A 27,470-nucleotide genomic window follows, 5' to 3' on the forward strand; every position below is an offset into this window, starting at 1 on the left:
ACCCTACACAGACTACTGTTGAAAGACCTGTTATAGAACAATATGTTGCCATGGTTACTATTATTTTTAAGTTGGGTATGGGAGTTTAAATTCATCTGAAACAAATGATTCAATTATAGCAACCTATGAAATCTACATTTATCCAAACTGATACTGTAAATACAGTAGTAGGCAACTCAAATATTAAAAACCTGTATTCATGTTTTGGTTATTAAGTGGATTATGTTAAGCTTTTTTTTTGTAGATTTATCCAACCATATATATGTACTCAACTTTGATGAAAAGCAGGCTTATAATATTAGAAGGGTGCTTAACACAGTATCTGGGAAATACATATTTTTTGTTATGGTGGCTCATTGGTAAAGAAATATGTAATTTTACATTACAGTATACATTACTGGTAATACATTAATGTGTTTTTTTCTTTTTCAGGGTCCTCCATGAGCATGGGCATTCGGGCAGTGGATGTTCTACCAATACTTAAGGAAAAATTAGCATTTATTTCAGGTAAAATAATTGTACAAAATATAGAAAAATAGATATAGGTTTTAAAATTATTTAATAACTTGATACAATATTTCTTTATCACACATACTGTAGCATTAATTAAATTTCATAGAATGTGAATAATTGTGGCAGAAATTATAAATCTGTAGGTAACCTTCAATTGCTGTTTAAACAGTACACCATACAGCAAGATAATGCAGTACAGGTACTATACTGTAGGCACCTATAAAATTAATTCCAACATCATTTAGAACTAGAAAGCCACTCCGATAGTGCATACCTCCGCCTACTGTAAAATTCTCCTACATAAGATTTCTCCGAAAAAAAAAAATATATATTTGTGTGTGTCTTAAATGCTGTTTGTGATTTAGGCTAATTTAAATACAAGCTTGTGTATGCGAGTTTGGTGTAATGGTTATGTAACAAGCCTTTCAACAATTAACAATAGCTTCAGTTGACTAACAATAGAACAGCAACACAAAAATCAAACAAGTGAATTTGAAAAGAAATAGGTTTTTTTAAACTACTCGCATCAAAAAACGTGCACATTAAATAAAATTATGTTTTAAAATTACAAATCAGAAATTATAACTCTTGCCTCTAGTATAAAAATGAAGTTTTTTGGACAAGTAGTTTTCGAGAAAATGCAATTTCAGTATACTTGTTACTTTAAGACTGGTCGCCGGCAGTGTTCTCCCCAGGATTCACATCAAGCGTCACGCTTGCCCCACCCCCCCCCCCCCCCCGAGGGGGGTCATTCCGACACTAAGCACTTGAGTCACAGCCCCACCATGGTTGGGGCTGTGACGAAGCGATTTTTGGTAATTTACACCCTAGATGGCCGGAAATGGTACTCTCGCACATAACATTTATGTTGAATGACACCTCTGGTTTGGCCGGAAATAACACTTATAGCGCGCTAGCAAACAACAAAACGATCGTAGCCAACTTTTTCCGCCGGTAAACATACGCGAAGAAACATTTTTTGCGTTCATTACGAACGTCAGGGGGAAGCCCCAATGAAAAAAATAGGCCTAATCTATTAGCCTACTCATCAGTAGGACAACTCTAGTTGGCCGGAAACGAAACTTTATAGCGCATTAGCAAACAGTAAAACCATCGTAGCATACTTTTTCCGCCAGTAAACATACGCGATAAAAAAATGTTTTTGCGTTCAATACGAACGTCAAGGGGAATTCCCCGATGAAATAAAACTAGGCCTACTCATGAGTAGAACAACTCTGTAGTTGGCCGGAAAGACACTTCATAGCGCGCTAGCAAACCGCACGATCGTAGCCTGCTTTTTCCGCCGGTAAACATACGCGATAAGAAACATTTTTTGCGTTCATTACGAACGTCAAGGGGAATTCCCCGATGAAATAAAAAATGCCTACTCATCAGTAGGACAACTCTGTAGTTGGCCAGAAAGGACACTTCATAGCGCGCTAGCAAACAGCCCGATTGAGCCTACTTTTCCGCAGGTAAACATACTGTACGCGATATATGAAAAAAAAATATGCCTCATCAGTAGGCAAAACTGTAGTTAGCCGGAAACGACACCTCATAGCGCGTTAGCAAACATTAAAACGATCGTAGCCTACTTTTTTTTTTCGCCGGCGGGTAAACATATGCGATAAAAAACATTTTTTGCGTTCAAATACAAACATCAGGGGCAAGTCCCGATGAAATAAAACTAGGCCTACTCATTAGTAAGACACCTCTAGTTGCCCGGAAATAAGACTTCATAGCGCACTAGGAAATAGGAAAACATTCGAAAGAGAGACATGGCAGTAACAAAACACGTGCTTACATCTCTCGGCGGCGGCCGGTGAAAGCACCATGTGACATACAGTATCGCAGTACTGATATCACAATACCATGTGACATCCCTTGTCACTCGACTTTCTCACGAAGTAGGGCCTAAAACATTCTAGCACCGATGTACAAATGTACCTTAAGTTAAGTGAAATAAGACTTTAGCGCACTAGCAAATAGGAAAACGATCGTAGCCTTCTTGAATGTATTATACGATTATACGATACAATTGCGCCTAGAAATCATTTGATGACGTGCGTATGTTACCAACGAAAGAGTAAATCCCACCGATAGAGTCGATTAATTCAGTGTGATATTGAAAATAATAATATCATCGATATTTATTTTTAATACACATAACATTTTTACAAGAAAAACAATACAATCAATCATTTACTTTATTTACAATATACAAGTTACTACACTTTAGACAACAGCCAAATACTAGAGATCGAAAGAGAGACATGGCAGTAACAAAACACGTGTTTACATAATCTCTCTGCGGCGGCCGGTGAAAGCGAGTCTCAGTTTAGTTGTTTAACACTTTGTTACGCAGTCTTTTGTTTTTCGTCTAGTGGTCATGTCACGTGTCTCGTATGCATTAGGCTCTTTATGCATGCCGCGCCTCAGCTCTAGAAAAAGTACCGTACCTGCCTGTTAATCTATTTTTAGATTGTTGTGGTTGATATTTTTAAGCGTCACGGATAAGGTTTTAAGCGTCACGGCCGACCGTAAAGCGTCACGGTAGAGAACCCAAGCGTCACGGTACCGTGACGCTTCAAAGGCCTGGGGAGAACACTGCGCCGGCTTTTGAAAAATGTTGTCCTATCTTTTAACACTAGCAGGTCTGAAAAGTATACTAAAAAGTGGTCCAGAATTGGGACCATGGTCCGAAATGGTCCCACATATCTATCTGTACATTTATTTTGGTAAAGACCTTGTAATTACTTTTTGAGTAATCCTGCTAACAAACAGACAAACAAACCCAAGCGATCGATTACATATACCTCCTTGGCGGAGGTAAATAACTTGATATGAAGAGAAAGTGATGGAGTAGTACTGGCCACATGCGTCTTCCCTTGTTCATTTATTCTGTTTGAAGGATCTATAGCTGTCTTACCTTTCCTAGTTGTTTTGGGTTAAAATTAGGCTGAAAAGGGGTAACATGCACCTTAAAGGTAAAGTACATACTGTATCTTTGGTGGTACTATTTAATCATTCAGTGACATCCAATGATGTTACTACTGAATAATATTATTTTACAGTACAATAGGTAAGTATCGCTAGATAAATGTTAAGATAGACATAGATAGTCATTCAGCATATTCAACAAAAATTTATACAAATTACTAATTATATGCATCTTTAAACACTTATAATTTACTTTACGAAAAAGTCATTTGAGATGTTAGAGTATTTATTTATTGTGATACTATATGGTAACGTTTATTAAATAATTATGCACTTGTCAATTGTATGACCCACTATACGACCCCTGGGAGAGGTGCGTCATGGGTGCGTCATTTACAAATAATTACTGACGCAGGGGTGCGTCAAAAAACCTAGATGGTACGTCACATCAATGAACAAGGTGTGTCAATGTCCGTCACTTTACTACCCACCATATCATAAACAACATGGTCACAGTGCGTCAAAATGGGCGCGTCATGGTCACCTAAAGGTAAGTCACCTTTTTGACGCACGGGTGCGTCATGGTATTCAAAAGTATGACGCACATCGGACAAATGACGCAAGTGCATTAGTTATACATACTGTAATGAAAGTATAAATTATTAAATTGTGTATTTTACAGGTGGTCGTGATAAGAGAGGTGGACCAGTAATAACCATCTTGGCAAAACCAAGCTTAGAACGAGTGCGAGAAGACGACCTAAAAAGACTGCTCAGATACTTAGCCAGTATCCCAAAGTAAGTCAAAGTACTTTATAATCCATGAAACTGTATCATCTATCTTTTAGATTGCATTTCAAGGTGAAATCATACTCTGGGGATGAATAATGTTTAAGAATTCTATCTATGACTGTAAGCTTCGTTCATCAGGTATACTGAAAATTTCATATGATTAAAAATGTTAAAACCTTCGAGGGGTATTATGTACAAATACATAAGGTGATTAAACAGATAAATCTATTGACATTTAGAACTGTTCAATAATAGGCTGTTCTGCGGCGGTTTCTAATTCGTTTATTATCAGAACAAATTTTTCGCTTCCTCTTCAAGAACACTAAATACACTTCAGATGTTTCCTTATAGCTTTTCTTAGAATTCTTTGAGTAATTTTCACACTTTGAAATTAATATATCTACTATATGTTTATAAGTTATTCAAAACGTATTGCAGTAATGTGTATGACTCGATGGAGTCAATTCAGTGAAGGTACTTTGAACTCATTTAGAGTATGCTTTAATAACGGGTTACTTAAGCTTTGAAGTAACCTAGTTACAATAGCGCAAGCATGATGTCCGTTACAGACACATCCCACATTTTATAAATATTGGAAGAACAGTATAGTTTTATGGTTTAATTAAAACCATACAGCAGAATGCAATGTACTTCCACAATCCAGCCTTCATCAAAATGTTAGATTGTTATTGTAGAAGATGTTCTTGTGAATTTTCTGGTTTAATTTTGTATGTTATGGTTGTACTATCCAAAATAAAATAATGATTGAATGAATGTTTTTAATTTTATGTCAGGTAAACTGATATTATACTGTCAGGTGGTTTCCCGAATGATCGTAAAATCAAAACGGTACTGGGTATGATCAAGTTCAATATTGAATATCGAAACGTGGCAGGCTAAAGGCGCTTGACCTTTGACAAGATCGCCTAAAATTTATAATTTCAAACTATGATACTTAGTATTGTATATTATGGAATAGCCGCTCCATAATTTTCTTTTCTTCTTTATATCTAAATTAACTCAAAATAAAATATTGAATTAATAAATATGTTTTTAATTTTATGTCAGGTAAACTGATATTATATTGTCAGTATTTTTTTGTCGTGAGGTGGTTTCCCGAATGATCGTAAAATCAAAACGGTACTGGGTATGATCAAGTTCAATATTGAATATCGAAACGTGGCAGGCTAAAGGCGCTTGACCTTTGACAAGATTGCCTAAAATTTATAATTTCAAACTAGGATACTTAGTATTGTATATTCAGGAATAGCCGCTCCATAATTTGCTTTTCTTCTTTATATCTAAATTAACTCAAAACTTTTTATACTAACAATATATATTGATGTTAATTTATTAACATCTAAACACTATATTGACATAATTTCATAAATCATCTACGTACAACTCTTCAAAACAAATTTTTTCAATCTTCTATCAACTAAAAGTCGTGGTTATGTCTCAGGTCCATTCTATAGTAGCTGACAAGAAAGCTATTTGATCATACCCAGTACCAGTTTGATTTTACGATCATTCGAGAAACCATCTCAAGGCGAAAGGACATTTGAAGGCGATAGCATTTGAACTCAGAATATAGCTTCTATCAACTAAAAGTCGTGGTTATGTCTCAGGTCCATTCTATAGTAGCTGACAAGAAAGCTATTTGATCATACCCAGTACCAGTTTGATTTTACGATCATTCGAGAAACCATCTCAAGGCGAAAGGACATTTGAAGGCGATAGCATTTGAACTCAGAATATAGCTTCATAACATTAGGATATTTTCAAGATTATATTCTTGTATTAGGATTTAATCACACGGCCTATGAGATTAGGACACTGACAGGGACCTATCCCATGGCAAGGAGTTAAAGATTGACTTTGATCTGAACACATGATATTAGCTATACAATTATACTATATTTGATCTGATGTGATTAGATTAACATAAAAATAAGATTAGGAAATTAACATTATGTTCAATAGGATTTGAAAATGAATTGAAAATATTATCGTGAAAAAGAATAGTACTGTATTATATGGATATAACTGTCCTACTTTTTTTCTAACCACACTATCACAAACTATCACATAAAATGAAATACCTTATGATCATCACCATGTGTTTATAATTCAAGTCAAACTTAACATTAAATTTAGTCAAACCTAACTTGCCATTACGTGACCATCCTACATTATGTTTTGTTTGCCAATTATACATACATGATGGTGTACTTATTATAAAATCGTCGCTGTTTTAACATCATACACACAAAGTGATTGGCTACAGTCACATTGTCTGTGTAACCATGTTGACTGTTTCTACTTAGTCCTGACGAGTACTAGTTAATTCTGGATACTTTTTTTTCTTCTGCGGCAGATTAACGAGTGTGGATATGTTTCTTAATAATAGCCTCTGTACATGTCTCAAAGGAAACATTTACATTTAAGTTATTACTGTTGACTACTAAGTGTTTTTTTAAAGAATATTTTAGAGATTTTTAATATAATTTTTTTAGTACTGTAAACTAAGAACTGAATTTGTGCATTATATATTTCAGAGCCTGGAGAAATAACTTCTTTTCTCATGTTTAAAGCCTTAATAGCAGATTTGCTAACCTTTCGTTAAGATATTTATTTAATTCAGCATTATTGCCAAGCATTATAATCTAAAGTATTGAATTCAAGATTGAAGCATACTCTATGTCAGCGCTCCGCAAACTTTTTATTTCAAGCCTAAAATTAAATCCAGTTCCTGGGACACAAGATTTTACATTAAATCGTGATCACTAGTATGCATTACTTCTGAAACTTAGCCACACATATTAATGGTGTTTGGTACAGTACGATTAGAACATTTTTTGCAAGACCAAACCTCATAAACTCTGACACAATTTGGTAACATCAAACACCATTATCTCAAATTTGTAAGCTGCATATTTATTAAAATATTAAAGGCATTTTTATTTTTTTCAATTTCTCAAGCTACCCTGTGGCCCTTCAAAAATGTTTTGTGGATTGTTGCTCTACTGTATGTTAATAACATGAATGCTAGAAATAAAAAAAAAATCATCATGATTTTTAACCATAACCTTCTTATTAAAATGAGAAAGATTCATTCAGTAGGCTTTACATAAAATAGACTACTTTAATAGATAAAATTGACATGCCTTCACCACCAACTGATCTAGCTGTTTATAGATACCAATTTACCTATTATCAGATTAAAATAAACGACAGTACACTAATAATTATAAGTGGAACCATGGAGATTGCATAGTAAAAGAAAACAATAAAACACTATGATTTTCATTGATCAAAATCACTTAGCTTTTGTTTAATAATAGCTTGTTCTTTATAGGCATCATAGCTATAATAAGATTTCTATTGAGAATGTGCGCAAACAGCATTGTGTCATTTGTTGCTTGTTCATGCAGCAATGAAGTGTGCAAGGAGGCCTGATATTGTTGGTAGTAGGTGTTGAAGATTGTTTTGCTATTTGATACACTTTTGAGATCATGTACACTTAATCAATATGTATGCTCATGGTCAGTTGCATTTCGTAGTGAAAACAAAAATCTCAATAGCACTTACGATTTCCGAGTTTAAATCAATGTTCTGCAGTATTGCATGCACATTTATCAATGTGGTGTCGAATTAAAATCACTTGTAATGCATACATTTTCTATGTGAAGTACTTTACAGAATAAATGTCTAATGTGCACAGTAATGTAAAATACAGTCTATACTGTATATGAATCGTATTATATTTGTTTTGCACTTCAATTATTACGTGACATATAAGAATTTATTTTCCCACCAAAATATACATAAAAATACACAAATCATTTATATTCTTTTCTAAAAATCTACAAATACAAGTCTATACACGTTCTGTTGAGAAAAAAAATTGGTTTTGTGCCAGCGACGGACAAGTTAGAATTAATGTATTGTGATCGTCTAATGAAAAGTAATGGAGAAATTGACTTAGCAGTGACTTAACTAATGTCTTTGCTTAATAGATTTTACTATCAGATGTGAAGACAGGGTTAGTTAAACGTGATGTCTATGACAAGTCGTTTTCCATATTAGGAATGAATGGAATATCTTTAAATTAATTGAGTAGTGTTTGACTTGTATTTGTTGTATGATTGACATGCAGGATGGAAAGATCTAATGAAGTCTCTTAAGTATTTGACATGAATATTAAGCCATTTTATTAGATTACTCTTCTAATTTTAATAATGCTATCCAGGAAATTGTATCGTATTAATGACGGTAGTTAATATTCTCTATTTTATTTCATTTCAGAAGTCCAGTTTGCATCTTGCTTTAATACCTTACATACTAAAGCTCTCCATTTTGAGACAGGTTTTGTAGATTAATGAGAAAAAAGACTGTAATTAAAGGGATTTTAAATTATGTATAAGGTTTTACAACTGATTTGTGTTTGAAAATTGTCACTTTGTCATGTAGGAAAAAACACATTCTCACCACACAGTACATACTACAGTATGTCATGGTATCCAGTCAAATCATTTGCAACAATTAAGACTACTTTTTACTATTTAACTATACTCATATTTATCTCATTATCTGTGACTAAGGCCCTGTTCAGACCCATGGCGTTAGACCGTTTTAGCGTACGACGCTAAAAGAATGTGTGTCTGAACAGTTGGGGATTAGCGTACAACGCGTTGTACAACGGTTGTAGCGTTGTAGTGGAAAACGGTTGATAGTACCGTTTTAGCGTACGACGCTACTGTAAGTCAACGTTGTATCCAATCAGAACGTTTCCTGTTATGACGCGAAACAAGGTTTGACCTAGACTGACATCTTGTATCGTCAATGTGTGAGATGGATTTCAATAACAAAAAGGCCAGAATAAATAAGGCCTAACTACACTACAAATACAACTGTTACAAAGGCTACAAACTATTATCAACTGATTACCATTATATTTTCTAACAAATGACATAAATACATGCACCTTGTATTTAAACATAGGGACTACGATCCCATCCGCTTTTAGGCCTAGCTAGGCCTAGAGCCATTCATGCATTTCATTCAAGCTAAAAACTAGCCTGGGACATCAAGTCACTCATTCATACAAGGCAGACTAGACTGGACAAGTTTAATGCTGAAAACCCCCTAACTCCTAAAAAAATCAGTAAACAAACAAGGGGAGCTGTTTCCCTTTTATTAGCAAGTTAAGGGTTATTTTCAACCGACTGGACCAAAGAATATATAATCTTTGACTGGACTGGATAGACTAATCACAATCATTTTTTTCTTCATCATTACGAGGCCTGCTTTATTTTCGTAACACAAGAGCCTGGGGAAAATGTTTTTTACTACAAAATAAAAACAATAGAAACAGAAATTTGGCTTTACTATATTTTTCTTAAATAAATGCTGAGGTATGTTTTATTTACGGCAAATTTTGTCATAATTGTAGGGCTGAGATCTAGGCCTGTATACAGTGGAAATAATGATGAAAACACGTGGGTAAGAGCACATGAATATGCAACTAGAAACAACTTGGATGACGTACTTCCGTTGTAACGATAATCGTACGCTATGGGTCTGAACACCTCGTTTTTTTCTCTGCGGTTTGTAACGTGACCTTGATAGTAACGTTGTACGCTAAAACGGTCTAACGCCATGGGTCTGAACAGGGCCTTTGAATATAGATTTAAAATTGACAGCCAAGTCTAATGTATGAAAGTAATTGTAAACAACTCAATATTACTTGCAGTGGTCAACCGGAAACAAATTATCATAATTGAACGTGGACATATTTAACAGTAAAAGAGACTGAGAGGAAAAAGTCTTAATGTCGGTCAATCTAATAACGGAATAAACCTAATTTAAGCTGTACTCTGAAAAAGAAATTTGAGCTAACAAAATATTACAAGTATCTATTCACTGAAGAGACGTACTGTATCAAATTTTAAATTGCATATTGTATTGTTTAAGTATGTTACAGTAAGACCTGATTATTATATCAATATGTTAATAAGATAGATCTGTATTACAGAATGATTTTCATCATTTTTTTTCAGTAGACTTTATGTCATTTAATGTACAATTCATATCCTTTAACAGTAACTGAACATTATGGAATATATAAACATGTTTCCTCCTTTTGGTTCGGTGTTTAGAAAGAAATACTGTAGAGGATGCTACATACATCATTTTTGTTATTATGGCAAGAATAACAATTTCTAATATCCCAAATTTCTAATATAAATGTTTAAAGTATTGGAAGTGTACATTCAGAAATATAGCATGTTAAAATAGCATACAGTACTGTATCTCGTCCCTAGCATTCAACATGTTATTGAAAAATATTATTGTTCGTAGTAACTGTTTGTCCAGTGCATATACTATAGTACTTAAAATTTTATATAGATACATGAACTAATTTGTGTATTGTACTGTAGACGGCATACAGTAGTTATAAATACTGTGAGATACTGTCTGTGATTTTAAAATATGTAGTACTGTATACTCTATGAATTGTATACCCAAGAACCATGATCATAATTGAAATACTGGTATACATATAGCATAGTACCAAGACTGGAAAGAATAGTCAGCTCCCTGGGGGAGAATTTCATGCTGTTGCAGCTAAAGTTGTCATAACTAGATTATGATTTGACCCTAACCAGCGCCCTGTGGAGTGAAGACAGAAGGGTATTTGTATTGATGGCTTTCATGTTTAAGCTGAAAAATAATTTTCCATGTTGTTAAAATAACGCTAGTGCTTATTACACAGGCTTTTTTTTTCTCGAAAACAATTGTGGTGACAAATACACTCATCTTTAATGGTTCATTTGAAATACTTCTCACAATCTAAACATAATTTTGTAGAAGAAAGCAACGGAAATTAGATCCCACCAACAACCCCAACAAAAATACCTTAACTAGTATTACCCATTGTTACAAATAACGCGGTTAATACCTATCATATTGTAAACAAAAACAAAGTACTTTAAATGCAGTTGTATTCTGCGAAGCTATCAGTATTACCTAATGACCTATGATGACCTTTAGTGACCTTCAAAGACATGTCAAATAATCCAATAGAATAGGATAATCGGTATGAACTTGAGTAGATGCTCAAAAAGATCAAAAACCCATTTTTTTTCTGTCAATATTATAGTACATAAATTCCCTGTGTTCTAAATGTTATTTTTAGTATGTTTCATTATTTTTTTTAATGTTCTTAATTATTATTATTTATTCCTAGAATAGGTTTACAATTAACATACTGTAGTATAGATCTATAATACAGTACATGTGAATCCTAGATATAAACACCAAATTGAATGAATAGAAAGATATTATACTAGTCAATCTATCCTAGTATGTTGAGAATGAAATCATTTAATTTACAATGACATAACGATTTCCAGAAGATATAATTCCCACATGAATTTGTATCCATTGAATGAGAAGCCTTCAGCTGTGAATTGCCACATAGCGTTCTTAAGACTGAAATAATTCTCTCAACGATAAATCAAAATAATGCATTTGTAACATTACAGCAGTAGGTTAGTATAGTTATCTCAGTGTACTGTATATCAGTTATCAATTTGATCATCTCTTTAGTTGATGATATATTTACATATAAACCTTAGAAGGAAAAAAGGGTGGCTCAGTTGGCTCCACACCTAAATTATGAAAATTGGCTTGCAAAAGGATAGGACATTACGTTTAAAGTTCAGCATTTCAGAATCCTGGATCTGCTATTAAAAAAGAAACAACATTTTCAAAATAGTTTAAATTATAAAGATGTAGCCAATTCAATAATTATTGTATATCTGAAGCACTTTACCAGGTCTACATTTTCAATTTTCTTTGTTCCTATCAATATATTGAAGCATATTATATTCTTTTTCCTTCACAATCGGTGTCCAACAATATGCTTGGTTGGGACAGTTGAGGTGCTGACCGTAGAGAACAAGATACAGCTCATCCCGGTTATATTCTGGAGTTATAGCTCATTTGAAAAAATGATTACAATCTACATTGTGTCCAGATTTGTTTATATTTTCTCCACATAACCTATACTTGTACAGGGGCGGATCCAGGATTTAGAAATAGGGGGGGCGTAGCTTTGCGAGCGAAGCGAGCAAACATTTGCTGGGGGCCAGGGGGCCGCCAAGGTCCCCCGGTCGGGGTCCAGGGGCCTTCGGCCCCTGGAAATTTTTGCGTTCTAGCGCATTGTAAGTCGTTTAAAACGATTTACAAACAATTCATAATGTCATTTACCAAACACTCTAAAGCTCGCAAATTACGACATGTGGAACATGCAGCTGATACTTACCTAGGGTACCAAAGCAAGATAACAACTTGCCTGTACTTTACATCTAAATTTTTACAACGCGACGATGTTTTTCAGCTTTTATATAAGCATAAACTTGTCCTAGCCTAGGCCGGTATTATTTTCTTACACGCGCGCCGGGTCGATCGCGGTGACTACTTCTTCGCATCCATCATCCATGCAGCTAAAGTAAAATGACGTCACGTTAAAGCGGGTCGTCACAGAGTCTCATGCATATTAATGAAGCAAACTTGCTGAGAGTGTTTTCCACCACCACGCAACACATGCGACGCGAGATTTATCGAAACTCCGAGCCATCGACTGACGATCATGTTTTTGACAATTAAAATCACGGCATATTCAACGACCTGGTTTAAACGATCGTTTAAAAATTAGCGGTCCGGCTCGATCATCATTACATTATATTTAGTGATTTGAAAAAAACAAAACACCCCTTTTGTCATCGCGATTTGTTTATGAGAATCATCGACGGAAAAGCAAATAAAACACTACAAGGGTCATGAAATTCTGCATGCAGCATTGTTAATATTTTAATAGTATGTTTTAATAAAATATAGGCATAACGGGATAATTTTCATAGGCACTACAGTCCTAGCCTTTGTTTTTATTGTATTTAATAAATGGGCGCGTAGTGTAGCACTGACCATGTGACTTCATAAACTCTATTGATCGTCGGAGGTACGTACCGCTACTCTACAATACGGGAGTGACGATCACAAAGGATGCCGACCTGCTTAGTAAAACGCGACCAAGCTCACCACGTGGCTTTTATCAACTTGCTCCTTTTAGTTTTACACTTAACTGTGAATGATCGTTGGTAACTACGCTAGAGATTGATAGTACACAAAGGATGTCGACGTACATGCTTGGTGAAATGCGATCAAGCTGACGATGTGCTCCGACGTACTATTTTCACTATGACAATGATACGTGTTTTTAAAATCTATTTAATTTAAAAAAAAAAAAAAAAATCTTTAAAAAATAGGGGGGCGTACGCCCCCCCCCCAAGCCCCCCCCCCCCCCCTAGATCCGCCACTGTTGTATTAAAACTTAAACTCTGTTTTCCCTAAACTTCATTAATTAATACAGTTGCATTTCAAAACAGTATAATCCAGGGGCATGGTTATGTAGAAAATGTATATTCAAAGTAAAGATTAGAATTCTGTGATCACACTGTTAATAAGTCTAGACTTTACTATACAAACAATTTATATGATAATACTGTAGTAGTTATGTATGTACATAGATTATTTATAGGTATCTGACATGATCTATAGACTTTGTAGTTGTATTAATTAATTAACTGTACACACTGTACGACTGCAGACAACAAATCTGTTTTACATTACATTGTAGTGTATAAGAGAATACGTACTGTAGCTTGTAATAATTGTTTATACAGGTATATGTCTATATCTTAACAATAAAACCTACATTTGAACTGTCCTATATTAAAAACTACTATACATAAACCCTGTAGTTCTATTCTGAATAAAAAGACTTGTAAATAATACATTTGTTATAGACTTACTGTAGGGAATTTCACTTTTTGTATGCATTTTGAAGGGTTGTATACCACTTTAAATACATTTGGTTAAGTGTGAAGGTTAAACAACTTTATATTGTATAAATGATTAACTTCAAAGATTAAAATAACAATTAAGCTGTGAATACTGTATAGCAGATAGTGATATACAATTACTTTGTTTACACAAGCAAGCTATTCTAGAAGGTACAGCCCAAAGGGGTTGTCTATGTTAATAGATTTTGTGCCATATTCAGGTTTTTAAAATATTATTGTCATACATCCTGAATTCTCACATGAAAACAAAGCCCATCGTACTGTACTGTATATACTAAATCACCAAAACCCTGATTTGATATCCAAAGAAATTGATATAGTAACTGTAAAGTTCCTGATCTTAATTGCCAGAGCAGAATTGCGTCATCCATATTGTTCATTTCCACCCAGATTGCGCTCGGTTAAAAACTAACATTAGCTCCCTGATATGGATTAGAGTAAGCTAGTTTGAAATAGGCCATGTTTACTTTTATCAACATGATCAACAAACTGACTTCACATTTTATCCATGGCATTATCAATTACTTCATTTAATGTGAAGTTTATCTTTTGCTTAAATTGTATGTAGGTCCCTGTTTGAAAGTAGCATGAAATATACTATTGCAGTTGCATTAGATTCTCATTTCTGTCTGGTCATTAGCTTGAACCTAACTTTCATCATCATTCATCAACTGGCTTAGGAAACGTGCCGGATCGTTTTGACTTAGCAAATGTAGTATACAATAAGATTTATAGCAAACTTGAAGACACACAAGAGGACCATATTGTAAAGATGCATAGTTCATAGCCATTCTTTACATTGGAAGGCTGTAATTCTTATTTAACAAATATCATAATTCATGAAGACAACATATGAGTGTATTAAAAGAAAAAGGAGACATGAAATCTGGAGTTTTCTTTTCAAATCTATAAGATAAATTACTAAACAATTCTAATGTAATTAGTCCACCAAATATACTGCAATTGAATCAGGTCAATAAACTTCATTGTCAAAAATTATATTTCATTTCATTATTTATTAGGTCTATTTAAGTATATACAAAACAAACAAAAAACTGAAATTGGGGAGACCAGGGTCAACCTAAGTGAACTTAATCACTGTAGCTGAGCTGGTTGACCCAACCCCAAATTATATTTCAATTGCATTTGATTTGTCAAATTGCTTAATGCAATTTCTTATTCACAGATAGGGGTGATGGTTAAGGGTGATGGAAGGGGCGGGAATTATATGAATGAAAAAAGTACAGTATGTACATTGGAAAAACCAATTAGTGTGTGTATCAATCAATGTACTCAATTTCTTATTAATTAAATGGAAAAGCACCAAATTATACCAAAAACATTTTTAGTATAAAACAGGGATTGGAAAAGGGAAATATCCTGTTGTAATAATAATAATTATTAATATGACTCTTATGGCAGCCCCTGCATCTAGTATCTGCCTCAGACCTGTGGTCAAGGTGGGCACTGGACGAGAGAAGCCCCTGATCAATGTCAGGACCAATCAAGGTGCTTTAAACAGTCCTGGCTTTGTTTGTATCAAACCTGTTAGTGGCGGTAATTATCGCTGTTGGTTTCGATTGAATAAAATAAAATATTAATAATTAACATTCATAATTTGGAAATCCTTACCTGCTTTTACTAATTTGTTATTATCTTCTCAGTCCTGTTTATGTATTATAGTTTGATTATTCCAAATCACCAATAGATTATTAGAGAGTAACCAGATACAGTTAGACACAGAATGAAGTAGGCTGTATGGAAAACTACAATACTCTCAACATAATGTTGCTAAAGTACAGTTATATTCTTGACTGTAGTGTCTGTTACCCTTCATTAAAATCCATAGTGCTCATCCTATTTGTATTTTAACACTCAACACATTTTTAGTCCTCCATCTTCTATTGTAATGAGAAACTTCATCTTATAGCTATGTAATATTCAGCCGTTTCTTTTCCTACATTCTCAGTCAGTTCTTTGTTTATGTCAAAATCACATCTTAAACATTGTTCATCAAACTTACACAGACAAATTTGTTGCAAACAAAAAGTTGCCGGAATGAGGAACACTAATGGATTAATGGGAAAGCAACATTTTAAGAATAAATATTCATCACTCAAATAAATCTAAGCATATTGTGACTGTGCAAGTCATCAATCTAAAATGTAAAGAAGAAAGCTTTTCAAAAAAATTAAAATGTGTCATCAATTGAAAAACAAGAAATAAGTTTAAAATAGAAATGTAGGACTGTATTGTTTTAAGCTCCGTCTACACTATCAAACTCGTTGGAACAAAAAAAGTGTGATGTGCCCAAATACTGTAGTGATATGCCCAAATATGGTAGTAATATGACATCATCATGTCCATATAAAGTTTGACAGTGTAGACAGAGCTTTAGTTTTAAATTTCAAATTACAGAAAAAAACTGTCAGATTCAAAATATGATAGAGATGACTCAAATTTGAGCCACTCAAAAAAATTCTTCTTTATTGAATTTGAATACTGATGTATTTAATAAAAAAAATAAACATTAATTGATGATATTTTGTTTCCTTTGTCATTTTAGACAAGAAGTAAAAGTATTTGGATTTAGCATTGTGATTGATATGCGAGGTACAACATGGAATTCAGTCAAACCTCTCCTAAAGATTTTACAGGTAAGATAATGAGCATTAACATGACTCATATACAAGTAAGGCTTTAAAAATTAGGGTTAGAAAGGAATGCAATAAAAAAAAAGAGGAAAAAATGAATTTTAATAAATTCCTATATTAATTATACACAGTTTTTACAGTCGAAAACCTCACACCTAACATTAACAATAACTTTAAATGTACTGTACCTACCTTGTTTAATGTTTAAATATAATTAATTATCTCAATCTTTTATTTACTGAGTTTCCAAGAATTTTGTGTCATTATATTTTGTTATAATATGGTTTTTTTCTTTTTTTTAAAAAATAAATTGGATATCCATTCATTATATTGATAATTAGCTAATTTCCATGTATAATATTTTAAAATATACCAACACTCACTGCACATATACGATTTTCTTATATACTTTTTAAATTAAGGCTAGCCTCTTCCCTTAGAAATAAATATTTTTGTTCAAATTGTGAAAAATTAGATTTTGGTATATTTGGAAAATTGTTCTATTATATATTATTTACCCAAAAAACTGTCATTATCTTCGAGGCTACTCTGTCGCCTCTAATCAATTTATAAAGTGTATCTTTGATTAAATGGGATATCTATGTTGATGATGATGTTGTCTCCATTTAGTATACCTTCTTAATAAAACGGATTCAGTACTGTACATACTTTTGAGTAAGCAATGACTCACTGGTCTTAACAATCAACAATTGGTTTTAATTAAGTGATGAGAGCATGTACAAGACGCTAGTTTATTTATAAACAAGAACACACAGCAGACAATAAAATGATGCACGTTACCACTAGACTAGTCCATATGGCTTGTTTCTGAATCATCATGTCGTTTAGAACAACTAAATCATTTATTTTTTCATTGCACATTGTTATAATACTCTTTTCATCTGTTACTGGTTAATCGCGCATTTCTATATATCATCACTGACTTTTGTCCCATCTCTCATTGTCAATCATAGATTGAAAAGTTAAATTACAAAACTGAACACACTTCAATCCAACTAAAAAATAATTGTTTTCCAATTAACCAATAAAATATATTGCATTGTGTCAAGATTCATTAAATATACTAATTATGTTATGCTGTAAGGTGATTGGTGGACCTTACTGGTATCTACAGTATACCGTACTATAGATTCTTTATATGTATATTATTTCATAATGTTATTTTTATATTTTAAAGTTTTAATATTTATTTGTTCGATGTAAATTACAAATGTCAGACTGAGATACAGTAGGTACAATGTTGAAGTACTTCATCAGTGCTGATAACCTTTTATACTACGCACATGGGGATCCATATTTTTTTAATGAGGGAGCAGTATTAGATATTAATAGTCTGTCAAAATGAAAAAGTAATAACCGCTTACTGTAGATCCACCCCTGATGCAGTACTATAATATAAATACAGTACGCTTATATGCCATAATATAGTACAGTGAGTATGACATCCTTCAAACAATAAAGTTATTTGTTTGTAATATAAAACTCGGTTTTTCTAAAGTTTTTTAAATTTAAATGAACTTGATGTATATATTTATTGACATACCATGTTCCATATAATATCTCAATGACTACAGTACTCTGTCACCCATAAAGGTGCCATGCCATATGGCTTTAATTGTCTGTTTCAAATTATGATTTTCTACAAGGTAAATTTTAATGTGCATTTTAAACTCATGGGAAATAATGTCTTAACATACCTGATCCCAAACCCTATAAAAATTCCAATTAAAATGTATTTTTTGCTAACAATTTACCTATTTTTGTGTTACATTTTATCTTTTATACACTTTATCATGAAAACAATATAGTTTTAATTTATTACTAATATAACAAATTGTTCATTTTAGACCTTACCTTACTGTATACAATATTGGTTATCATGACTACTGTAAATTTGTAGAAATTTATACATAAAATTACTAATAACACCGAAGCATTGGATTCCACGTCCATTCTTAACGATAAGAGTCAGTGGTGTATATATACAGGCATTGGCTCTAAACCAGCATGGTCATTTATATTTTGGAAATAAAATTTTTAAATGGGTAAACTAAGGAAATCTGTGAGAATGAGAAAACGCTGGCCTACAGGTAACCAAAATTCACAACTGTGATCTTTTCTTTTTGATATGCAGACATGCAGTACTACCATTTGGCACAATGGAAATTCCATGATACAGTTCAAATTTGATTGGATAGTGACTATTTAACACTATTGATATCGGAAAGTTATTCTACCCATGAAGTTAATAAGATCACTGTGTACCGACCAATGTGTACTTCCCACTCTTTAAGAAATCTGTTGATAATAGGAAACTGGTGACAAACCCCTTTGACTGAAAGATATTTGTTGATGGCATCCATGTACTATAGCATTTTGTAGCTATGTACATTACATCCCAGATAGCTATATGTGATTACTTCAGATTGAACTAAATTTTGCAATTCTGTATGACTCAACATACGGATATGGTTGGTGTTGTTATGGTATGAAATGCACTTTAGTGTTTCATACATCATTGCATCAATTAGCTATATTGATTGATGTTTGGTAATGTACAGTACTTCATCCTGTATCTAGTCATTATCATACAATGGAATAGAATTATATATGGAAATCATTGGTAATAATCGGACTGGTGTTAAGAAAATAAGTATTCTAAAGCTCTGTCTACACTATCAAACTAGTTGGTCAAAAAAAAGTGTAATGTGTCCAAATATGGTAGTGATGTCCAAACATGGTAGTCATATGATGTCAGCATGTCAATATATAGGCACATTACATTTTTAACTTTGATAGTGTGGACAGAGCTTAATTCTAGAGGTCGGCCGTCAAAATCTACATAACTACTTACAGTATAATTATGTAATTTTTATTCAAAGAACCAAAATATTAGCATATTTATCTCATTTCTGAAATTTTAAATTACCTTTTTATAACATAGTTTATGTACTAATTTATTTTATGACACTAGTGAACGAACAATTTAAATATTTTTGTCATTGTTATATTTTTAATGTACTGAGATAAATTAAAATTGTTAGATAGTGTATTATTCATACTAAATACTGCATTTTTACTTCAGTCTACAAATTACACCAATAAACTGAATACGAGATTCCATAATACTGTATATAATGTACTACTACTTTGCAATCTGGTCATTAAAAATATTCTGTCTCATATCTTCTTTGAACTCATTTATCATTTATAATAGAAAAAAATAACAGTGAAATAGAGTTGTATCGTACACGCTGTGAGAACATCGACATGCATGATTGCACAAATGATACGATCATCCCCAATGTGCATGAGACCCTGATTATTATTATTATGACCAGACATGCTATTAGTACAGCTTGGCTATGCTATGATTAGTTGTTAATTCTGAGGTCCAATAAGATTGTGTTCACATTGCTCGTGTGTTCACATTGCTCGATGTGCTAAAAATCCAAAGTCAAATATAGTCAATATTTTATTTTTAAATGTTTAATAAATTAGGGGTTCTTACTTTTTTTTTTAAACATTTCAATTTACCTCTATATGCCAAAGATCAATTAATATATTGTTTGTTGTTATTTATTTGGTGACCTCTTCAAAGACTGGTCTCCCAGAGGACCCAGTTATGATCAGTGGCTGTGATATACCAGTACATCGTGGTGTGACCCCCTACTCGTCCTGAAAGATGTACTAACTTCACAAGTGCACATGAGCTAGATGTGTACACCGGATCTATGTTTTATAGTCCTTTCTACCACCAGAACCAAATTATTGTCATTTAGTTTATAATTCATATTAATAATACTAAAAATTGAATGTACTAAAGTACATTATACTGGTCATGAACTTACTATATATTTATAATTAAATTTTTATGCTCAATTTGTTACCTATATAAATAGACAATAAACAGTTGATTTAACAGAATAATTGACTCATATTTAAGTACCCACAGTATATTTGTGTCTACTTTATTGAATATTAATTATCTGCAATTAGCATTCTGTCACTGGCCATTCTTTCACATGCTTGTAATTTAATTTAAAATCAATGATTATGCTTTATTTGAACACTGGCATTATACTACATTAGATGTACGGTTTTAGAAATATTTTACTTTTATTATGTGTGACAATCATTCACTTTGGTAGTAAGTCTGTATTGTTTAGTAATATATGTCAATGTATTTTAATATGGCACTGTAGTCTAGTATGTTTATTCATTGAAAGAATATTTATTGAACCCCAGTAATAAAGTCTTCAGTGGCAAGAGCAGTGTGTCAAACAAAAAGAAGAAAAAGTCACTGATCATTGTAAATATATAGTATATTAAAAACTGTATTTAATATTTATAATATAATAATAATTAATTTTATGATAATATTTGGTTGCATCGAAAAATGTGTTTATAAACCAATTGGATTAATATTTCATTTGCAATAATTTTCTCAGTATCAGGTACACACATACAAAATTAAGGCATTTTACAGCAAGCTATATTTTATTTATTACTTAATTAAAAATAACAGCCTGAATTTAAAATGGAGGAGCATGCATGCAAGCAGAGCTTTTATTGATTACAAAACAGCTACTAAACTGAATATAGCCTAGATGCTTTGATAGTCATAAGCTCTTTTATTCCTCTTTTATTTTTGACTGGTTAGCTGATGGGTTGTTAGTATTGTTGATGTTAACGCTCGATTTACATCAATTTACTCCTGCTTGGGAGAACGTGCTCATTCATGGTGTAGGTGCCTGTGAGGTTGTAATCCTTGGGTTTAATTTCATGTAAATGCACAGAGGCTGTGTTCATATTTTAACTGATATCCTCATGAGAGTTACCTGAAATGTCTAGATGCTCTTTTCTTTACCTGTGTATTTTTAGGTATCTCACAGTACACTGACATAACAATTTATAAAACAATTCAATATCCTGTTGAAATTTATGAATTACAAGAACTAAGTAGGACATGTTATGCATGTTTGTTTAAGGAATGAAGGATAGAACAGACAATTCAAGCTATACATGGAATCTACTATAATTCAATAGGGTTTTTATTCGTAATGATTTATACTATACAAAGAGGATCGACTCATTCTTATTTGAAAGGCTTGATACAGTTTTTTAACAAGATTCCTTACACATTGGTAAATAGTTATGTAGTTTTACTGTAGCATGGACCAATAAATTAGGTCCATGGTTTGATTAAGAAAGCGCCATACATCAATCCGTTGAAACTAAAAATGTATAGTGCGGATCACCTAAATATAAATGGATCCCTTTATTTATTATCGAAATGAAAATAAAATAAGTAATTGACATAGGTATTTTTAAACCTTAGATTGCTTTATGTCTTCGTTCAAGTTTATTATATAAATTAAAGTTGTATTAATTCTCGTTCATATCAGTGCTCTCAGACTACTCGGTGCCTTGCACTGTGTTTATTGAATTTTCTGCGTTTTTTTCATTCATCTGCCTCGGAATTAATCAAGTCTGCATGTGAATCACTTTACTGATGTATAGTTGTTTTGGTCCTTTGAAATTTATACATACATTAATCATTATTATTATTTTAATTATTTTCAATCATGAACGTTTGCAGTATATTATCACATTCTATTCTAGTCTTCTCTATGTAAGATTGATGTTGAGAACATTGATCTTTATTCTACACAGGTATATATACAAATAACAAATGTTTATAAGTTGAAATAGGAGAATAGTTTTTTGATGTTGAAAGATTAACAACGCATATTCAACAAACACAAAGCGTTCATATTTGTTTTATAACACACTTACCGTTCTTGAGTTAACCTCTAGAGTAAACTTTTATTCAATTAGTTGGCCCTTCCATCTTGAATCAAATGTACCTTAGGCCACTGGATACTTTGACATCATTTAATATGACTTTCATGGCCAGAACACCACTTGCTCTAGGTGTCTGAACTAATATTGTGATTACATACATCTTATCTATTTCATTGCATAGTCCTTTAGAACTTATGAGTTGCAACATTGCTTGCCCTTTGTTCTTGTCCATTGGTATATTGGTTGAACCATGACTAAATATAATATGTCCGCCATGGTATGTTTGTGATTATTCTGCAAGGAATAAAATACATTGGTAGTAAATGTTTGACTAAATTAAATTATTGTAGCATATAATTAGATGCTTTCTGATCTTATCTTCAATTTTCTTACTTATAATTCTGACTAACATCTTTATTCAGTTCCAATGTTCAATAATAAGAAGCTGAAGGCTTCTTTTTAATATTATTTTTGCATTGTTGTCAATTTTGTGTATAGAAATGTTTTCATATAGTAAATTATACTGCTATTAAACATTTGATATTGTTTTGTTTCAATACACCTCACAGGTAAGCTCTAGAGACTATGCACTTTACACCTGCAACTCACATTGAACACCTAGCTTTCAAAGAAATTAACAAGTTTGCGTTCAATACCATTATCTTGTCGTGAATTACCTTTCTATTTTCAACTTTCATATAAATTGACTTAAATTGGCAGATACGTCAAGAATTAATGGCCAGAAAGAACCGTGTTTCGACAAAGCAATTTCCCTATGGGCAGTTTGTCTACAATTTAGACTAGATTAAACGTTCCTTTTCTTACATAATGCAAAGGCTACAGTTGGCTATGGGACATTAAGTTGTTTCTTTACTGAATTTTGACGCAAGAAGCGTGTCAAATTCTCAGTGTGACGAGAAATTCTTTAAATATTTTACTGAATTTTTAGTAAAAGTGACTGAACGTGACAAGAAGATGGCATGAATTTTTGATAAATTTTACACGTAAATTTAAAATAGAAATAAAAAGTGGACTTTAACCAGAAGTGTTAACATCTTGTTGTGTTGCATCCAGAGATACGTTAGTTTAAACAAAATAGACTTCCCATTTGAGCTCCAAAAGAGCCACTGTACCTACCTAAAGTACTGTAACTTACTAACAGCCTATCTGTACAAATGATCTTTTCAAATCCTTGTTATTTCACAGTTCCAAAAAATTGTTCTCATAGTAAACAGCATCAGTACTTAAATTGGTACCATTCCCATTGTGTTTCAAAAGTTCCAAAAATGTTTAGGTTGGCTATATACATGGGATAATGTGAGAAGAGAAAAAGATTTGACATTTATTTACTTAAGGAAAAACAGTTCACAGCATGTACGGTAGGTAAAAAATAAACGATAACAGTTGAAAAAGGAATGTTTAAAAAGACAGATAAAAAGAAAGAAAAAAAAGAAAAAAATATCATAATACATAACATAGGTAAATAGTCATCTTCTAGTAAACATATTGAAGTTTACAATAGATAAGAGGCATAAGATAAGAATTTTACATATACAGGTCAACTGCTTCTTTCTTTAACATTCTTACAATTGATTCTAAGTGATACCTTGATTGATTGAATGTACTGTATTACATTGGTATGCTTTTTCAATATGGTATTGATTAATGTTTAGAAAGAAAATCATTGAGTATGTTTTATATCTTACATTTATAGGACTGTTTACCGGATCTAATCTACATGGCATTCATCATTAAACCTGACAGTCTCTGGCAAAAACACAAAGCTTCTCTAGGAACATCAAAACTAAAATTTGAGGTATGTTGATTCTTACAAAGAAAGAAAGTGTGTTTTAAGAAAGGAGCAGGGCTACAGGCTACTAGTCGAATGGAATTGTAGCGGTGTAGGTGGGTGGTCAACATGCTTGCCTTCTAATCCCAATGTCCCGGGTTCAATCCTGAACTAGTGCAAGGGTTGTAACGCATGACTGCAAAACAACTCTACTTCCTAAGCCTCAAATTCCTTCCTGTTGGAAGGGGTAATTATTAGCCTTCCTTTCTTGAGTTTCATTTAAAATATTTGTATTTTTATTTAGACACACATGATATCTCTGGATGGATTACTGAAGGTAATAGACATTTCACAGCTCACAGGTGATTTGGAAGGACTATTGCCATATGATCATGAGGAATGGATTGAATTAAGGCTTGTAAGTAGCATAGTATACCCACAAAACATCACGATTCATCTTTACCATCCTCACAATCAATCTAGCAGAAGCTGTGATAAAAGTATTTCATCCTGCAGAAATTGATTTTTTTTCAAATAGCAAATTATGACTTACTTCATCTTTGAACCCCTTTTCATGTTCTACTATATCCCATTTTTACACAATAGAGGGTGCTATGCCATTTTCTTTTTATTTCAAAAAAGTAGTTTCATTTCAAAAAATTCATCTTAAATGTATCACAAAATTGTTGTTTAGTATTGTTATTTATTATTTATTTATGCACGTACGACCAAACTGAAATTTGTTTTCTTGTTAACTGATATACTCTTATGTATTGAACAACAATATTTTCTAACATTATTAAAAAAACAAAAATAAAGGTGATGACAAAAATGTGTTGTTACTGCCCTCTATTTTGAATACCAACATCCTATTTAATTTGTACTACTGTAATGTCTTCTGGGATGATTAAATTGGCTCCTCCAAATTTTCAAAAAAGAAGTAAAATGCATGTACATCTAATTTTTAATTTAAAAAGTAAATATATTAAGCATATAAATGTGTATTTTTAAAACCTGTAAATGTATTTAATTTTAGACTATTGAAGATTTTCTCTCTCGTGCTATTAATCTTATGGATCAAATGGAAAAGTTGCGAATTGAAATGAGTGCAAAGAATCCGGCGAACGATATTTACGGAACGCAAAGAATGATTGAAGACCACACAAATCTTCGCAAGGAGATCTACAACATCCCGATTGATCGAATCAATCAGGATGGACATCGTGTGCTACGGAGAATATGTGGGCTTTCCTCCGAGGAGAGCACCACCGACAGTGGTTACGGAAGTAGTTGTGGGAGTTACGGAGGTCCACCTAGCATGACAAATCCAGATTTTCAGAGTATGAATCCATCAATTATGAATTTGATGGATAGTATCGGAGTAAGACGGCAGCATCTGCATCATGTTTGGCATCTTAAGAAGTTGAAGCTAGATCAGGTTCTTCAGATGAGACTCTTTGAACAGGACACCTCCGAGGTCAGGAGTTTACAATATTTAGAATACATCTTTGTATTCAGTGGATACTCCTATTAAGTGGACACTTTCCTGTGAAATAAGCAAGGGGCAATATATTTTTTTAACCAATCCCTATTCAGAGAAACCACTATACAGGAGAACCTCTTTTCAGGGACATCCTTATTCAGTGGACATCCAGGGAATGCTTTATTGGTCCACCCTAATTTCCCAGCACAAATTGTCATATTTTATATTAATAATTAGGTTATATGCATTAATGCATATAACCTCTTGATTCTGTCAGAATCTTTATTTATTTCTTTATTTATTTATTTATTTATTCTTTCCTTAGCACTATTTGTCCGTGAATTATCTTGGCATCAGTTTCATCTAGCTAAATCAATTTTTCAGAGTATATTCCTTATGGCCAGGAATCGATGTGGTTATATTTTCACGATGCGCAATCAAAAATTACGCGGTCTACGCGCGATTTTACGAAATCACGTTTGTAATCATATCTTCACAAGCATGAATCACAATTAAACAAAATTTGGTACTCATAAATTTCAGGTCATAATTCATTATATGGCAATACAATTACGTGCGTAGCGCATATAACGCTTGCGTACGCGCGCTTAAAATGTTCAAAATTGTCAAAATTTATTTTCGATGAAATTAGAGTACGTTTCAGGCAATTTTAAGCGTTTAAAAAATTGCCATGAGTGCGCCGATTTTTGCACGCGCACTGCGCGTTAAACGTTAATGCGCACTCTTTTTGCCCAATTTCTGTTTTACAATCTTTCTTTAATAATATCATCATATTTGATTCACGTTTCAACTCGAAATTGCGTTATACGAGCACGTCAAAAGTGACTGGCTACGCACGTATAAGTTAACAAAATGGTGAAAATATGCTAAATTTTAAAATTAATATATATCGTCAGAATGCAGGGGAACACCTATTTTTTATTTCATTTTCTTGAAGTGTATGTATCATATGTATGATTTATTATCAAATTAAGAGAACAAACGTTGATTAAGTCATCATTAATTGCATATTAAATTTTAAAAAAATAATTTCGACAATCAAACAAATTATGACATTTTCTTAGGCCAAAATAACAAACTTAACATTAACTTTCTTCCTTCCAAAGTTCATATATTAAAGTTAAAAGTATATAGTTTGACAGTGCATCATTTGTTTACATTTTAAAGATGTCATCATAGTAAAAAATTATAATTCATTGCGGTATGTAATAATCTATTTGCACCAAACTGGTTACTGCATAGTAAATACACGGAGGAATTTTTCTACAACTTTTAGTTAGTTGTGTATGGCTCGGTGGTGTGTGCTCGTGTCTATGGCATTCAAGGTACCGAGATCGAGTCTCACCTTGGGAAACGAAATAAGATTTTTTTTTTATTATCCGTATTGTTTGTTCAAATTTATTTCTTAGTGTATAGATTATACACATGATTTATAATGAAATCTAGATAAAAATTTACTTATGTCTTTATTATTATGTAACAACAAATGTGGTTTATGACATTATACGCATATGGATC

General features: G+C 32.6%; 2 protein-coding genes across 4 annotated transcripts in view; one reads left to right on the forward strand and one right to left on the reverse strand.

Annotated features, from left to right (window-relative positions):
• The window catches only part of LOC140040447 (uncharacterized), a 28,876-nt gene extending 13,051 nt beyond the window's left edge, over window positions 1–15,825 (reverse strand). Inside the window, exon 1 of the mRNA XM_072086405.1 lies at window positions 15,809–15,825. The gene's annotated coding sequence lies outside the window, so the exon portion shown is untranslated. The remainder of the gene's footprint in view (window positions 1–15,808) is intronic.
• Window positions 1–27,470, forward strand: part of LOC140040441 (kalirin-like) — a 151,976-nt gene that overhangs the window by 5,947 nt on the left and 118,559 nt on the right. For all 3 annotated transcript variants that reach the window (XM_072086391.1, XM_072086393.1, XM_072086392.1), the window contains exons 2-7: window positions 433–507; window positions 4,136–4,250; window positions 16,743–16,833; window positions 24,374–24,475; window positions 24,753–24,866; window positions 25,485–25,925. In XM_072086391.1, coding sequence (XP_071942492.1) covers window positions 433–507; window positions 4,136–4,250; window positions 16,743–16,833; window positions 24,374–24,475; window positions 24,753–24,866; window positions 25,485–25,925 — 938 coding nt within the window. The remainder of the gene's footprint in view (window positions 1–432; window positions 508–4,135; window positions 4,251–16,742; window positions 16,834–24,373; window positions 24,476–24,752; window positions 24,867–25,484; window positions 25,926–27,470) is intronic.

The sequence above is a fragment of the Antedon mediterranea genome, chromosome 2, assembly GCF_964355755.1.
Source record: "Antedon mediterranea chromosome 2, ecAntMedi1.1, whole genome shotgun sequence".
Taxonomy (NCBI): Eukaryota; Metazoa; Echinodermata; class Crinoidea; order Comatulida; family Antedonidae; genus Antedon; species Antedon mediterranea.